Source organism: Sceloporus undulatus, chromosome 3 (genome assembly GCF_019175285.1).
Source record: "Sceloporus undulatus isolate JIND9_A2432 ecotype Alabama chromosome 3, SceUnd_v1.1, whole genome shotgun sequence".
In the NCBI taxonomy this organism is placed as follows: Eukaryota; Metazoa; Chordata; class Lepidosauria; order Squamata; family Phrynosomatidae; genus Sceloporus; species Sceloporus undulatus.
The window spans coordinates 273,499,932-273,517,005 of NC_056524.1; the positions used below are offsets into that span (position 1 = coordinate 273,499,932).

The window sequence follows — 17,074 nt, forward strand, 5'->3', positions numbered from 1 at the left end:
GCCAGTGAAGTGATTTCAATACAGGTGTTACATGAGCTGATCTAGATATTCCGGTGACCAATCTGGCTGTCGCATTTTGAACCAATTGAAGCTTCCGAACTTGGTACATGGGTAGCCTGAAGTAGAGTGCATTACAGAAATCAAGGCAAGACATTACCAGTGCAAGTACCACTGCTTCAAAGTCCCCTCGGTCCAGGTAGGAGCGCAGTTGGTGTATCAACTGAAGTTGGTACTAAGCACCCCTGACCATCACATCTACTTGAGATGATAACTGTAGAGATGGATCCAGGAATACTTCCAAACTGCGAACTTCATCCTTTAGGGGAAGTGTGACCCAGTCCAAGACTCGATGGCAAATCTCCATCCCTGGACTAGGGGTACCTATTTCTAGTACCTCCATTTTCTCTGGATTCAGCTCTAGCTTGTTTCTCCTCATCCAGCCCATTGCCAACTTAAGACAGGCATTTAGAGGAGAGATGCCATCCTTGGTCACTGAAAGAGTCGGAATCATCGAGAGATAGATCTGGGTGTCATCAGCATACTGATAACACCGCGCCCCATGCCTCCGGATGATCTCTCCCAGCAGCTTCATGTAAATGTTAAACAGCATGGGGGACAGAATGGCGCCCTGAGGGACGCCAGATGTCAGCTCTCTCTTAGAGGAGCAGCTGTCCCCCAGCATCTCCATCTGGAAGTATTTCCTAGTAGTAGTTTTTCCTACCTTTTTCCCACTCTGGGACATAAAGTGGTTTACAAAAGTTAAAACAGATACAGGTGGGGGAAAATTAAATAACAGAAAAGTTAAAACTACGCTTAAACTACAGTGGTCTCTCCACATTCGCACGGGTTCGGGGTGAAGGAACCCCCCCCCCCCCGGTGAATGTGGAAAAACCACAGATTAAAAAACAGTTTACTTTTTAGTTTTTTGTGGGTTTTTCGAGCTCTGTGGCCATGTTCTAGCAGAGTTTCTTCCTGATGTTTTCTCCAGCATCTGTGGCTGGCATCTTCAGAGAATAGCTTCAGAAATGATGCCAGCACAGATGCAGGCGAAAAAACGTCAGGAAAGAAAGAAACTCTGCTTAGAACATGGCCACATAGCCCGAAAAACCCCCCACAAAAAACTATGGATGCCGGCCATGAAAGCCTTTGACTTTACTCTTTACTTTTTACCTGAGAGAACACCTCTCTAGGACTCTCCAGGCCCCCAGTGCAACTCTGTGGTCAACATCTGCCAGAAATTCATCATAGAATCAAGATGGAGGACCTACAAATGCCTAGAGAACTATTTTCTCTAGGAATATCTAGGCTCTCCAGCATAACTCTATGGTCAACTCCTGGCAGAGTTGCGCTGGAGGACCTAGAGGTTCCTAAGGAGAACATATTAATGAAACTTGCAAATAATCAAATCCATAGAAGTCAAAGCTGCAAATCAAAGCTGCAAATGAGGGCCAACTGTACTAATAAAAGCGGTTAAACCCATAACCATTAAAAAGAAGAACAACTAACATCAGCAACATATCAGACGAAGGGCCCTTTCCCTCTGGGTGGTCATCCCTCAAAGGCCTGCCAAAATTAAATAAAAAAGGCTTCATGTGCCTACAAAAGGAAATCCCAGAGTCTGGGAGCAGCCACCAAGAAGGCCTTTGTCCATGTTCCAACCAGGTGTACCTGTAAAAGTGGTGGGATGGTGAGAAGGATCTGCCCAGAAGATCTCATAACACAGGCAGACTCATACGGATTCTTTTTTACCTCCATAGATGTTGCGGTGACCGACTATCATGGCCACCAGCCATTGATGCATGCTATAGGTAATAGTGTTCTTTCTCTGCTCCTTGTTCTTGTTCTTCGACCCCGGATTAGTGCAATATATTGTCTTTTTCTTGCCCTAGTGAATTGTGATTTGTATAGACCCCTAGTAATGATGTTTTTAAATTTTTTATATTGTGATGCTTTTACCTGTATTTTATTGTTTCTTGTTTTGTAAGCCGCCTTGATCATGCAATTGGAAAGGCGGGATATAAATAAAAATTATTATTATTATTATTATAGTAGAGCAATATACGGTGAGGAGTACAAACGTTCTGGCATCCCTCCTCAGAAACCACCCATTTTATAAATAATAATAAAAACTTTACTTTTACCCTGCCTCTCCATCAGGATGGAGGCGGCTTACAATAAAAATACATCCAATACAACAATAATCCCAATTATTCCCTCCCTCCCTTAAAACATCTTTCTTTCTTTCCTTCAGACTGTGAGTTTATGGACAGGAACTCTCTTTTATATGTATGGAGTATATGGAATATGGAAATATGGACAATGACTCCATAACCATAATGAATGTTGCATAATAATTAATACAGGATTATGCACAAAACACATCTCTACACTAATGTCAGCTTCCAGGAAGTCTTTCTGCAACCTCTCCTCAGACCGAATCTATAAAAGGCTGGTAGTGGAAAAGCAGAGGTGACAGTGACAATATCACAACAGAAGGCAAAAGCCACTGGAGAAATTGTAGTCAGCCTATCCAGGTGTCCTAGAAAGAAAGATACGAGAGCAGAGGAATCAAAGGCAGAGTAATGATGGGGATTTGGGAACTGGCCTCTCTGCTCCTGGGCCTTCTGGCCCTGCAGTATCTGAAGCAGCTCTGGTCAAGCAGAAACTACCCTCCTGGACCTTTCCAGCTTCCCCTCGTTGGAGGCGTCTGGTGGGTGAGAAAGAAGTTTTCTCAAGACATTTTCATTAAGGTAAGATGGGTGAGAAGCTTAATGGCACCACCACCATCATCATCATGTTCTTGTTGTTATTATTACAGGTCGAATCTTCCTTATCCGAAATTCCAAAATACTCCAAGGACCAAAACTTCTTTTCCTGGGTGGCTAAGATAGCGACATCTTTGCTTTCTGATGGTTCGATCTACACAAACTTGGTTTCAGGCACAAAATTATTTTAAACTATTGTATAAAATTACCTTCAAGCTATGTATAGAAGGTGTATATGAAACATAAATGAATTTTGTGTTTAGACTTGGGTGCCATCTCCAAGATATGCCATTGATTGTTTTCACAAAAAGTGGCCTATAAATAAAAGTTTATTTTATTTTATTATTATTATTATGTACATATATGCAAATACAAGTATTCTAAAATCCAAATATTATTTATTTATTTATGGTATTTATACCCCACCCTTCAGTCCTAAAGGCTATCCAAAATCCCAAACAGGTCCAGTCCCAAGCATTTCTGATAAGGAAGGCTCAAACTAGATGGTTATTTTGTATGCTGAGGCGACAATTGTAATTTTATTAAAACCTTCTAGACCCAAATTGGCATTTTAAAATGTACAGCATTTAAGGAGACTCACAAATGTGCATAGCAGAAATAATTGCCTCATGATCTATAAAGACACCTGTTCAGCAACCAGGACACTGAAGTAGTCTGCTTTCTTGTACTGTTTTGGAATTTGTCTGGTTTTTGTTTTGGGCTTCTTGTTGTTTTTCAAATTTTGTCCATAGGCTGTGGGCTATTGCACAATTTCATCTGTCGGGTGATATAGAAATAGCAAGGGAAGCCATAGTGCCACTCTGTTCTGCTTTGGTCAGGCCTCACCTGTAATAACACTGCGTCCAGTTCTGGGCACCACACTTCAAAAAGGATGTGGGGAAACTGGAGCCATGTGTCCAAAGGAGGGCAACTAAAATGGTGAAGGGTCTGGAAATCATGAAGCCCTATGAGGAATGCCTGAGGGAGCTGGGTACATTTAGCCTGGAGAAGAGGAGGTTAAGAGGTGATATGATAGCCGTGTTTAAATACTTGAAGGGATGTCATATTGAAGAGGGAAGAAGCTTGTTTTCTGCTGCTCCAGAGAATAGGACACAATGGAGGAATGGATGCAAGTTAAAGGAAAAGAGATTCCAGCTCAACATTAGGAGGAACTTCCTGACAGTAAGGGCTGTTTGACAGTGGAACAAACCCCTTCCTCAGAGTGTAGTGGAGTCTCCTTCCTCGGAGGTCTTTAAACAGAAGCTGGATGGCCGTCTGTCATTGGGGATGCTTTGATTGGGAGTTCCTGCATGGCAGAAGGGGGGGTTTGGACTGGATGGCCTTTCTGGGGGTCTCTTCCAACTCTATGATTCTATGATTCTATGAAATGTTAAAATGAATACATAAGCATCACACAAGCAATGTGCAAATTGTGTCTGAACTGCTGTCCTAGACAGCCAGGATCTCACCGATGTCACTTGTACCATTGCAACTTCTGTACTACAGTAATGCTACATGGAGCCCCTTTCATGAAAAATATATATAACAATATTAATCCATAAGGCTGTCTTGGGTCCCTTGCTGGCAGAAAGGCAGGGTATTAATCCAATAAATAAATAAGAGGCTGCAGATATTTATATGGTTCTGAACTTATGGCATTGCATTCAACCAGACTGACTGCAGTGGCTGCCATGTGGGTTCTGGGCCCAAGTCATAGAATCATAGGAGTTTATCACAATGTGGCTCATTATGACAATATAGAGAGATTAAAACATCCCGCAAATGAAGTGAAAATGGCAAGTAATTGCGCAAATGATTATCACACGCAATTGCGCAAATAAAGTGATATCAGAAATGCGTTGTCACTGAAATCCTGAAAGCAAAAAGATGCACATTAATACTTTTTGTGACCACTTTAATGGTGGGTTTTGTGTGACATCGTGTGAAATCATTTCGTGTAATTACACAATTTTTCCAAGATATCCACTGCATAAACTCCTGATCTTCTTTGTGTGATAAACTCCATAGAGTAGGGAGAGATCCCAAGGGTCTAACCCCTTTCTGCCATGCAGGAAGACACAATCAAAGCACTCCTGACAGATGGCGACTCCACCACTTCAACATCTTGGTTTTGGTCCTTTCATGTCCTTTACTGCTTGGGACCCAAATATCCAAAGCAGGGTTGGAAAGCATAAGCCCATGGCCTTCATTGGGTCAACTCCCCACCATCACAGAGAGGCCAGAAGAAGTCCCCTAGAAAAAAGCTCCATGGCCCCTTCTCTTTCATAGGAAATTCAAGAGGTACATGGAGGATGACATGAGTTGGACTGGATGACCCTTGTGGTCTCTTCCAACTCTATGGTTCTATGTACTTGCTATTGCTATTGCTGTACAGTCACCTGGTGCTGTTCTTGAAGTCTTCTTCTCTGTGGGAAGTTTAATGCTCTAGATGAGCAGCTTCCTCCAGATTAGCTGTTCCAGAATACTGCAAACACATCTCCAAGCAAGAGTTCATCGATTGACAGTGAAGCTGTAAGAAAGAGAGAGCTGTCCTCCCAGTGTGTGTCTGAGGGGCTGTGCATTTCAAATGGGTTGCGTGTTCATGTAAGTGGATGAACTAGGTGGGTGATTTCCATATCTGAACAGGGAGTGTAAGAAAGTGTCACGCGCCTTCCCCGTATGGAACTGGGTGGCAAGCTGTTGTGTAAGCGCAAAACCAGTGCGCAGCCCCTGTTTTACAAAGTGCCTCTTCCCTTTTGATCAGCCTGCTCTGCTGCTATGGTCAGCCCTCCGTGTTCACAGGTTCTGCATCCATGGATCCAGACACCCATAACTTGAAAACACTGTTTAAAAATTCCAAAAAACAAGCCTTGGCTTTGTCATTTTGTATAAGGAACATCACTTTACTTTGCCACTGTATATCATTTGGACTTGAGCATAAAAATAAATAAAAATAATAAAATCTTTATTTATATCCTGCCCTTCCAAAAAGATCAGGGCAGCTTACAATATGCAACAAGTGCAAACAAATACAGGTTAAAAACATAAAACATCAGTAATACACAATCTAAAAACAATAACAAAGGCCCCGTTAGCCCATCCTCATGGCCACGGAAGAGGAGGGAGGCCCACAGGATATTTAATCGGGGAATGCCTGCTTGAATAGGAAGGTTTTGAGATCCTTCCTAAATTGGGCCAGGGTGGTGGATGAGCGGAGCTCCGTGGGCAGCGTGTTCCAAAGGGCTGGGGCAGCTGTGGAAAAGGCCCTTCTAGAGGTAGAAGCTAACCTAGCCCCAGGCACCTTCAGCAGTTGCTGCCCAGATGTTCTGAGGGTGCGAGGCGGATTGTACGGGGAAAGGCGGTCCTTTAGGAATCCTGGACCCAAGCCATTTAGGGCTTTATAGGTAATAACCAACGCCTTATATTGAGCTCGGAAGCGAATGGGCAGCCAGTGGAGATCTTTAAGCACAGGTGTTATGTGGCTGGTCCTGGATACGCCAGTGACCAGCCGGGCTGCCATATTCTGTACCAATTGGCGCTTCCGAGTTTGGTATAAGGGTTGCCCCATGTAGAGTACATTGCAGAAGTCCAATCTCGAAGTTACCAGAGCATGTACAACAGTTTCTAGGTCCCTCCGGTCCAGGTATGGGCGCAGCTGGCGAATCAGCCGAAGCTGGTAACAAGTGCTCTTGACCGTCGCATTCACCTGAGCAGTCAGGTGGAGCGACGAGTCAAGAAGCACCCCCAGACTGCGCACGGAGTCCTTCACAGGGAGCGTGACCCCGTTCAGGACAGGTGGAACCACCGCCATTCCTGGACCGGGGGAACCTATCACTAGTACCTCCGTTTTCTCTGGATTTAGCTTGAGTCGGTTTTCCCTCATCCAGCCCATTACTGACTCCAGACAGGCCACGAGAGGAGAGACGCCATCCCTAGTCACTGCATCAGTCGGAGACATAGAGAAAATGATTTGGGTGTCATCAGCGTACTGATAACCCCGCGCCCCATGTCTCCGGATGATCTCTCCCAGCGGTTTCATGTAAATGTTAAATAGCATGGGAGACAGAATGGCTCCTTGAGGGACCCCGGTTTTAAGGGCCCGCTCGCTGGAGCACACGTCTCCCAGCTGCACCATCTGGGACCTCCCAGAGAGGTAGGAATGGAACCACTGGAGCGCAGTGCCCCCAATTCCCACCTCAGCCAGGCGCCCCAGAAGGATACCATGGTCTATGGTATCGAAAGCCGCTGAGATGTCCAAGAGCACCAACAGGGACACGCTTCCCCCGTCGACGCTCAGACGGAGATCATCGACCAAGGCGACCATGGCCGTCTCAACCCCGTGACCCGCCCGGAAGCCAGTTTGAAATGGGTCCAGATAATCAGTTTCATCCAAGACCGTTTGAAGCTGGATCGCAACCGCCCTCTCGATCACCTTTCCCAAAAATGGCAGCAGCGAGACTGGCCGATAATTATTATGTACCAGGGGGTCGAGGGAGGGCTTCTTTAGGATCGGTTTTACAATGGCCAATTTTAGATCCGATGGAAATCGCCCATCCCTCAAGGAGGTGTTAATTATCCGGTGTAACAAGGACATTACCACCGGTCCCCCCTGGGCCGCTAACCAAGAGGGGCAGGGATCAAGAGAGCAGGTTGTTTTCCGAACACTTCCGAGCATCCATAGATTTAGTTATCCAAAGGATTGGGGGGGGGGGGCATCCTGGAATTAAACCCCAGTGGATACCAACATCTACTCTTACTGCTGCTGCCCTAATGGTATTTGGCCTAAATCCTGTTGTTATTCCTGACTAGAGTAGACTCATTGAATCAATGAGATTTACTCACACATTGGCTCATCATTTAACACCTGATTGAAAGGATCTAGTCTAGTTGGGACTAACCAAAAAGAAATGTGTGTGGATGGTTTCTTGAAACATGTGTGAACATATGGGGGGGGGGACCCCTAGGTTATACCCAGTTTGGGTATGCAGTCCCCAGAAGCCACTGCTCTCCTGATCCATTTAACCTCTCTTTTCTCGTGCAATAAAGCCCTTCATAAATTGCAGCAACCCATCACTTCAGCCTTGCAAATTCTAGTAAGCTGCTGCTCTTCTGAGAATTGGCAACGCTAGTTACTCTTAACCATACAAACACACATATGTCCTGACTGTAAGTTCAATTGCATCTGGGTCAACTGCACTGAATCATAGACACTGAAGAATGAGGAAAACTGGAATTCATGTATGAAATGGAAACAAATGGCTTGTTTGGAAATGTAACATCAATTTTCTTCTGCTTTGATCCAAATGACAGCTTGCTAAGCAATATGGAAACATTTTTACAATATGGCTGGGCTCTTATCCTATAGTCATCTTGTCTGGATACCAAGCAGTGAAAGAAGGACTGATTGTCCGCTCAGAAGATTTTGCGGCGCGACCAGTGACCCCTACTTTAAAAGCTCTGTTTAAAAAAAGGGGTAAGTTCATGGAAATGGATAAAGGATTTTCACTACACCAAAACATTCTCAAGCTCATAGATGCCTCTGGATTACTATTACATTTTTAACCAGGGAAACAGCATACCCCCCAACTGTACCAATTTTGCCATCTTGACTACACTCCGATTGTTGCTTGGCCAAATGTGCTCCAGTTTTCATCTGTCAAATGTTGAAGACTATGGAACAGGCTGAAAATTTCTCCTGATCTCTTTTTCACCTTCCTTCCTAAATCAAAAGGCAAACTGTTGAAATGTTTGTCCTTTTATAAAAGGGGGGGGGTGCACTGATGCTTAACAGGTGTTGCCATAAAGGTAAAGATGGATTGTCACACTTGTTATTAGAAAAGATGTATCATCTGGAGAGAATTCCCCCCCCCCCATCATTTGAGCTGCCAGGCTTTAGAGGAAGGGTTAAAGGTGTTGCTATTCATGCACTCTTTGGAGGTTGCTTTTTCATGATATGTAGCAGAACTGAAAACATTACTCTTGATATTTTATATTATTTTATATCATTTTTATTACAAAAGATGAGCCAGGTTAGAAAAGAGCAAATGTGTTATCAAGCATTCTATTCATTCGGTGTCCAAGGTCCTTTTTGCATCTAATACTACTGAGCCATGTATCCCCCAACCTCTACCAAATGCACAGTTACACTTAGAGGATGGAGGACACATGGATCAGTGTAGATTAGAAAGCTGGGCCAAAGCTAACGAAATGAATTTCAACAGGGAGAAATGTCAGTTACTATACTTAGGGCAAAAAAATGAAATGCATAGATATTGGATGGGGGAAACCTGGCTTAAGGACACTTATACGTGTGAAAGGGATCTAGGAGTCCAAGTAGACCACAAGTTGAACATGAGTCAAGAGTGCGATGCAGCAGCTAAAAAAGCCAATGCAATTCTACGCTGCATTAATAGAAACATTGTGTTTAGATCAAGGGAAGTAATAGTGCCACTCTTTTCTGCTTTGGTCAGGCCTCACCTAGAATATTGTGTCCAGTTCTGGGCAAAACAATTAAAAAAAAAAAGATGTGGAGAAACTGGAGCCATGTGTCCAAAGGAGAGCCACCAAAATGGTGAAGGGCCTGGAAGCCATGAAGCCCTATGAGGAAATACTTAAAGAGCTGGGTATGTTTAGCCTGGAGAAGAGAAAGTTAAGAGGTGATATGATAGCCCTCTTTGAATATCTAAAGGGATGTCAGTCATATTGATGAGGGAGCAAGCTTGTTTTCTGCTGCTCCAGAGAGTAGGACATAGAGCAATTTTATTTATTTATTTATTTATTTATTTATTTATTTATTTATGGTATTTATACCCCACCCTTCAGCCCTAAAGGCTATCAGAGCGGCTTTGGATGCAAGCTACAAGAATCCCTCACCTTCAGCGGGGGCATTGGCTGATGATGCTTATTGGCTTCTTGTAGGGCACTTGTAGATGCCTTTGGCCATATTCAACAGTTCACAGAGTAGTGCCCGGGCAGCCTGGGCTTCCTGAAGCCATTGGCAGGAACAGCAGATTGTGGGGCCACCACAGGAAACAGGCATAGATGGAAACTATAATTTGTGAAGAACAAGATCTGTTAGGTAGAGGTGTTTAAGGAGTTATTCTAAGCAGGGACGTAGCCAGGCTTTTGGGAAGGGGGGGTCCAGACTAAGTGCCACCATTATAATGGGGCTTGGGTGCGGTGGTGTGGCAGCACGCACCATTCATTTTATCTAATGGAAGGGGGGGTCTGGACCCAAAGAAACCCCCCCCCCCTTGGCTATGTCCCTGTTATAAGCTAACTATGCCAAGGGGAGAATGTCTGCCCAGTTGTCCTATTGATAGCACTGCCCAAGGTTGGCAGCCCAGCAGAAAGAGCGCCAGCGCCAGAGCACCTTGCACCTGCGGAGAAGGAGCAGCACCTTCAAACCCCCAGACTAATATGGACTAAAGTCAGACCCACAGCCAGCTGAAACAGTGGAACCAAGCAGCCTATCGCGACGCAAGAGGAACTGGACACAGTGAACATTGAGTTGATCTTTATATCCCTATTCTTCCTCTTGTCCTTGAATAGGCAACTCAGGAATTGATTTACATTCAGTGGCCATAGTCTATATCAACTAGCCACTTAATGGAGGAAGATGGGAAGGGCTGGGGAATTAAGATTGTTAATGAGGGAAACCATAAGATGGTTGATCCTAATTGTGGAGCAGCAATTGGAGCAGTGTGGGGCAATGGGAGATATAGCATTAACAGGGTGAAAACAAAGTATAAGGGAAGGCAAAATCAAGGCTTGAAACCCATTTAGCCTTCCATTCACCCTGTTAGCCCAAAAGAACTGGGGGGCATCCCAACCATACCACAGACCTTTATCCTGCTCCTGTGTAATGCCAGGTCAGGAAGGAACACAACTCACACAATTTATGATCTGCTAGAGGAGGAAAATGCCAACCTGGCATGTTTCACGGAAGCCTGGCTAGGGGAAGATAGCAGTGTGACCTGGGCTTGGGCCTCCCAGCCGGGTATGCCATCAAGGAGCCAGTCAGGAAAAATGGGCGAGGGGAGGAGTTGCCTTGGCGCACAAAAGCACCTTCATTTTGACTAGGAGACCTGTCCGGAAAACAGACTACACTGAGTGCATTTACCTGACCCTGAAGGCGAGGGAGAGTCTGGGGATCCTGTTGGTCTACCGTCCACCCGTGGCCTAATAGACTCCCTGGCCAATCTGACACAGCTGGTCTCGGAGCTGGTGCTGGAGTCTCCCAGGCTTCTTGTCCTGGGGGACCTCAACATCCCCTTTGAGGCTGGATCTTTAGCTCTAATGGGTGCAGCTCAGGAGCTCATGATTTCCATGACAACCATGGGCCTGTCCCAATTAGTCTCAGGGCCAACACATTGTGCAGGTAATACACTCAATGTGGTCTTTAGTACGGATCAGGAATATCCGTGGGCAGAGGTGATCCATACCTCTGCTCTGTCATGAATGGACCATTTTCTGGTCAAAGTGGGACTGAAGGCCAGTACCCAAATCCCCCTTGGGGGTGGAGGACCTATTAGAAGGGTCTGCGCTCAAAGACCGATGAAACCAGCCAGGTTCCAAAAAGCCCTAGCGGGTTTTATAGTTGGTGACAATAGTGATTCTGTTGAAGCCTGGGTTGATACCTGAAACACCGATCTTACCAAGGCTATAGATACTATCGCTCCCAAGTGTCCTTTCCAGCCCACTTCAAACCAAAAACCATGGTACACAGAAGATCTTTGGAAAATGAAGTGGACTGTGCAACAACTAGAACGCTGCTGGTGGAAACATTGAAGATTATCTGATAAGACACGCCATAGAGTGAGACTACATGTGAAAGGGATCTAGGAGTCCAAGTAGACCACAAGTTGAACATGAGTGAACAGTGCGATGCGGCAGCTAAAAAGGCCAATGCAATTTTAGGCTGCATCAATAGAAGTAGAATCATAGAATCATAGAGTTGGAAGAGACCACAAGGGCATCCAGTCCAACCCCATTCTGCCATGCAGGAAATCCAAATCAAAGCATCCCCAAGAGATGGCCATCCAGCCTCTGTTTAAAGACCTCCAGGGAAGGAGACTCTATCACCCTCCGAGGAAGGAGTGCGTTCGACTGTTGAACAGCCCTTACTGTCAGGAAGTTCCTCCTAATGTTGAGGTGGAATCTCTTTTCCTGTAGCTTGCATCCATTGTTCCGGGTCCTGTTCTCTGGAGCAGCAGAAAACAAGTTTGCTCCCTCCTCAATATGACATCCCTTCAAGTATTTAAATAGGGCTATCATATCACCTCTTAACCTTCTCTTCTCCAGGCTAAACATCCCCAGCTCTCTGAGTCGCTCCTCATAGGGCAAGGTTTCCAGACCTTTCACCATTTTAGTCGCCCTCCTTTGGACACACTCCAGTTTCTCAATGTCCTTTTTGAATTGTGGTGCCCAGAACTGGACACAATATTCCAGGTGAGGCCTGACCAGAGCACAATACAGTGGCACTATTACTTCTCTTGATCTAGACACTATACTTTTATTGATGCAGCCTAGAATTGCATTGGCCTTTTTAGCTGCCGCATCACACTGTTGACTCATGTTCAACTTATGGTCTACTTGGACTCCCAGATCCCTTTCACATGTACTTTCATTCAGCAATGTGTCTCCCATCCTATATCTGTGCATTTCATTTTTCTGCCCTAAGTGCAATACCTTACATTTCTCTGTGTTGAATTACTTTTTGTTAGCTTTGGCCCAGCTTTCTAGTCTATTCAGGTCATTTTGAATTTTGATCCTGTCCTCTGGAGTATTAGCTATTCCCCTTAATTTGGTGTCATCTGCAAATTTGATAAGTATGCTCCCAATTCTGTCATCCAGGTCATTGATAAAGATGTTGAATAGTGTCTAAATCAAGAGAAGTAATAGTGCCACTGTATTCTGCTTTGGTCAGGCCCCACCTGGAATACTGTGTCCAGTTCTGGGCGCCACAATTCAGAAAGGACATTGAGAAACTGGAGCGTGTCCAAAGGAGAGCGACTAAAATGGTGAAAGGTCTGGAAACCATGCCCTATGAGGAATGACTTAGGGAGCTGGGGATGTTTAGCCTGGAGAAGAGAAGGTTAAGAGGTGATATGATAGCCCTGTTTAAATATTTGAAGGGATGTCATATTGAGGAGGGAGCAAGCTTGTTTTCTGCTGCTCCAGAGAACAGGACCCAGAACAATGGATGCAAGCTCCAGGAAAAGAGATTCCACCTCAACATTAGGAGGAACTTCCTAACAGTAAGGGCTGTTCGACAGTGAAACAAACTCCTTCCTCGGAGATTTTGGTGGAGTCTCCCTCCTTGGAGGTCTTTAAACAGATGCTGGATGGCCATCTGTCAGGGATGCTTTGATTTGGATTTCCTACATGGCAGAATGAGGTTGGACTGGATGGCCCCTGCGCAGATAAAATCTCTCAGATAAGAGCAGATCTGGAAGCAGGCATTACAACAGAAACAATAAGAGAGGAATCTGGTGACTCCATGGACTACATTAAACTGGATCATTTCGAGATTGTGAATACAGATGAAGTGGACAGGCTCCTTGGAAGTGCAAGGAGGATGGCTTGCCCTCTTGATCCTTGCCCATCATGGCTGACCATCCAGGGAGGGCATGCAGTAAATTTTAATTATCCATTTACAGAGCAAATTAGATGTAGTCTGTGGCATTTGTCATCATCCAACAAATTTTATGTGCTGCAAAGGCTGAAGGGCATGGCCATACCTGGTCTGAAACATGGTTTTTCACTCATCCCTGGCATGAATAAGAAATAGATTGTAAGCCCTCTGAAGATCCAATTTCATAAATACTCTCAATCATTCCAGTAGTTCTAGAATCAGGGGTAATGGATAATGATAATCATAGGGATCCAGAGTTCACTACACTTCTTCTTCACAAACAAAACAGGTGTCCCAGCAGAGGACATGGCACCTTACAACTGGATCAAGAGATGTGGGGGTCATGTTTAGACAACCAAGCCATTCCCAGGACTATGGGGAAATGCAGTACTGTTGACAGGAAAAATTGAGTCTGCTCAACATGATCATTCTTGCAAATCTGTTCTAAAAGTATCAATAACTCATGAATGAATAGTTGTAAGCTGCCTTCTGAAGATGAAACTTGGAGAATATTTATTGTTTAAATTTGTCCTTGATTCCTGTGGTCCTCAGGTATTATAACATCAAACGGACACATCTGGAAGCAGCAAAGACGGTTTGGGCAAGTTACTCTAGGAAAGCTGGGAGTTGGGAAGAAATGCACAGAGCACATAGTAGAAGAGGCGGCCCATCAGCTTGTGGAGATCTTTACACTTGCAAAGGGTAAGTAATTCTTGGAGGAGATGTCTCCCAGTAGAAATCCTAACAACAAAGCTGCTCCTAACAATAACAACTGGAATTTTAACAAGATAAAACCTTCTTTCACCAGTACTTATCACACAATGCCATGTCAATCTTGCTGCTGCTTTGCATTCCATTGGTATGCAGTGCACCTTTTTATTAATGGGCAAAACCCATCAATAGGCTTTCAATCTTGGTGCTACTCTAATAATATCTTTGTGCAATAGGTGCCTTCCTGTGCAATTCTGCTTCTCAGGCAGTCACACGGTGAGAGTGGAGATGATTCTGCTCCTCTCCACCCTCTAACAGCCTCACGAATCCAGGTACCTTATCGCACACATTTCCCCCCCATTATGAGCATGGGTAGGGGCCGTTCGAGGCCGCGCATGACTGAGAAAAAACAGATTTTACTACACACTGAAGGGTCTTCAAAATGGCCCCATTCCATCACCCAGCTTCAAGCCGTTCCCATTCAGTAGTGAGACGCGTCCTTTGGCTCTGACAGGAAAGTTCTGTCAGAGCAAAATGGCACATCTCAGCACTAAACAAGAACAGCTGGGTGCCGGGTGATGGAATGGGGCCATTTTGAGGACACTTTGGTGTGTGGTAAAATGCGTTTTTTCTCGGTCACACGCGGCCCTGAGCATTCCCTACCCATGCCCATAACAGGGGGGAAATGCATGCGATAAGGTCCCCGATGTTGTGTGCACATTCACAAGACAGCAGACAGCTTCGAAAGGCAGTTTGCAACCAGGTTCACTTATACCCCTACTTCCTCCGAAAGTCTGGCGCTACTATGTGAATGTGCAGACAGCAGCCCATATTTGGGGAGGGAGGAGTAGCAGGACATTCAGGACATACAGGCAGCATTTGGCAGTGCAGAACACGGATTACGCAGCCATGGATTGGCAAAAGACTATTGTGGGGAAAAGCGTGATGAGAAACTATGCACAATCACGCTAGTTTAAGTATGCTTCCATTCTTAAACTAGCGTGATTGTGGCGGGACAACAAGCTGGAGCGATATATGCCCAAAGAAAAGCTTTCAAACTTTCAAATGGGGAACATCTCTTTTAATAAGAGATACCAGACAACTTGAATCAAGAAGAGGTACTGCATATAGAAAAGGAATAGGGGTTGTATATAGAAGCCACTGGGACAACATGTTGTACTGGTTTGAAGGTTGGTCTAGGACTCTAGGGGACCAGAATTTGAATACCTGCTCAGACTGGCAGGTCACACTTTTGGGCAAGTCATACTCTCATCTTAGAGCAGCAGTTCTCAACCTGTGAGTTGAACTACCATTTCACAGTGGTCACCTAAGACCATTGGAAAACACATATTTCCAATGGTCTTAGAAACCGAGCCAAAAATAATTTTATGGTGAGGGGTCACCACAACATAAGGAACTGTATTAAAGGGTCATGGCATTAGAAAGGGTGAGAACCACTGTCTTAGAAGACTGACATACCTGCTCTGAATAAATGCTGGCAAGAAAACCCAAGAATAGGGCTGCCGTAAGGCACAGTCAACTCAAAAGCACAAAGCAGCAACAATATATAAGTCCCTAGATTCTGGATAAGATGCAAAAGTGTAAAGATATAAATCTTAACACCAAAGTGAGGCTCGTCCAAGCCACTATATTCCTCATTATCATACCTGAATGTGAGAGCTGGGCAGTGAAGAAAGCCGAGAGGAAGAAAATAAACTCATTTGAGATGTGGTGCTGGAGAGGAATGCTGAAGATACCATGCCGAATGATGAAGATACCAAGGAGACAAACAAATAGGTTCAAGAACAGATCAAGCTCAAACTCTCCTTCAAAGCCAGGATGTCCACATTGAAATAGTTGTACTTTGGCCACATCCTGAGAAGGCATAAATCACTGGAAAAGAGTGACAGGGAAATGGGGACGCTGACATCACACGACTGCCAATCGCACAACTACACCGGCAGTGATGTTTTGCATCTGGGGACTTGTGTGACTCAGAATTCATTGGTGGGTTTTCCCCATCAATGCAAAGGGACGCAGCCGCTACAGGTCAGGAAGGGAGCAGCTATGCTTGGGAGGAGGCAGCATGTGATAAACATTGCCAAAGCCACTTTTTTCCTGATCTTATCCTAGTTTAAAAGCCATGTGTAGTAATCTCCACCATTTCCAGGGATAAGGATTAGGCACTTTTCACTTTGAATAAGGGAGCAGGATTTTTAATTGTGAATTTGGGATGGGACAAAAGAATATTTTGTTTATTGTGGAATTTCTGTTAACGCGTTTCCATCTACAGTGGGCCCTTCCCTTATGCAAGGGATCCAATCCATATGCTGGAGCCCCATTAGAAATAATGGGCTTGTGCCTGTGACACATTGCGCTTGCCACAGGTGTGCACCCCATTACTTCTTCTTGGGAGCACAATGACTTTTGCCGGCATGGCTTTCCAGCAGGTGCACCCGGTATAATGTGGATGCACTGTATGTTGTATCTCTTGTTTACTGAGAACAACTGGGAAGTATCTACTCGAGCATCCCAAGGTGAGACTAACAACTGCTCACCAAAGAGCATTTATGGCCATGGTCCCTACACACTGGAACAATCTTCTGGAAGAGATCCGACTTATATCTACCCTGGATGCCTTCAAGAAGGCGCTGAAAACTCACCTCTTCCAATTAGCATACTCCCCTGACTCTCTATAATAGAATATCATTCCCAAACAGGAGCCAACCTCAAGATGCTAATTAGGATTGCATATTGCATGTTTTTAGACAGATGATTGTTTATATACTTTGTTTTTAATAATTGTTACTGGAATTGTTTGTAATTGCATTTGTATCTGTATTGTTGTATTATATACCCTGATGTAATCCCACTTCGATCCATCGGGAGAAGCAGGAAAATACAAATAAAATTTATTATTATTATTATTATTATTATTATTATTATTATTATTATTATTATT

General features: G+C 44.5%; 1 protein-coding gene across 1 annotated transcript in view; it reads left to right on the plus strand.

Annotated features, from left to right (window-relative positions):
• The first annotated feature begins 2,270 nt into the window (after window positions 1-2,270).
• The window catches only part of LOC121926993 (cytochrome P450 2J5-like), a 35,356-nt gene continuing 20,552 nt past the window's right edge, over window positions 2,271-17,074 (plus strand). The window contains exons 1-3 of the mRNA XM_042460446.1: window positions 2,271-2,750; window positions 8,076-8,238; window positions 13,954-14,103. Coding sequence (XP_042316380.1) covers window positions 2,583-2,750; window positions 8,076-8,238; window positions 13,954-14,103 — 481 coding nt within the window. The 5' untranslated portion in view covers window positions 2,271-2,582. The remainder of the gene's footprint in view (window positions 2,751-8,075; window positions 8,239-13,953; window positions 14,104-17,074) is intronic.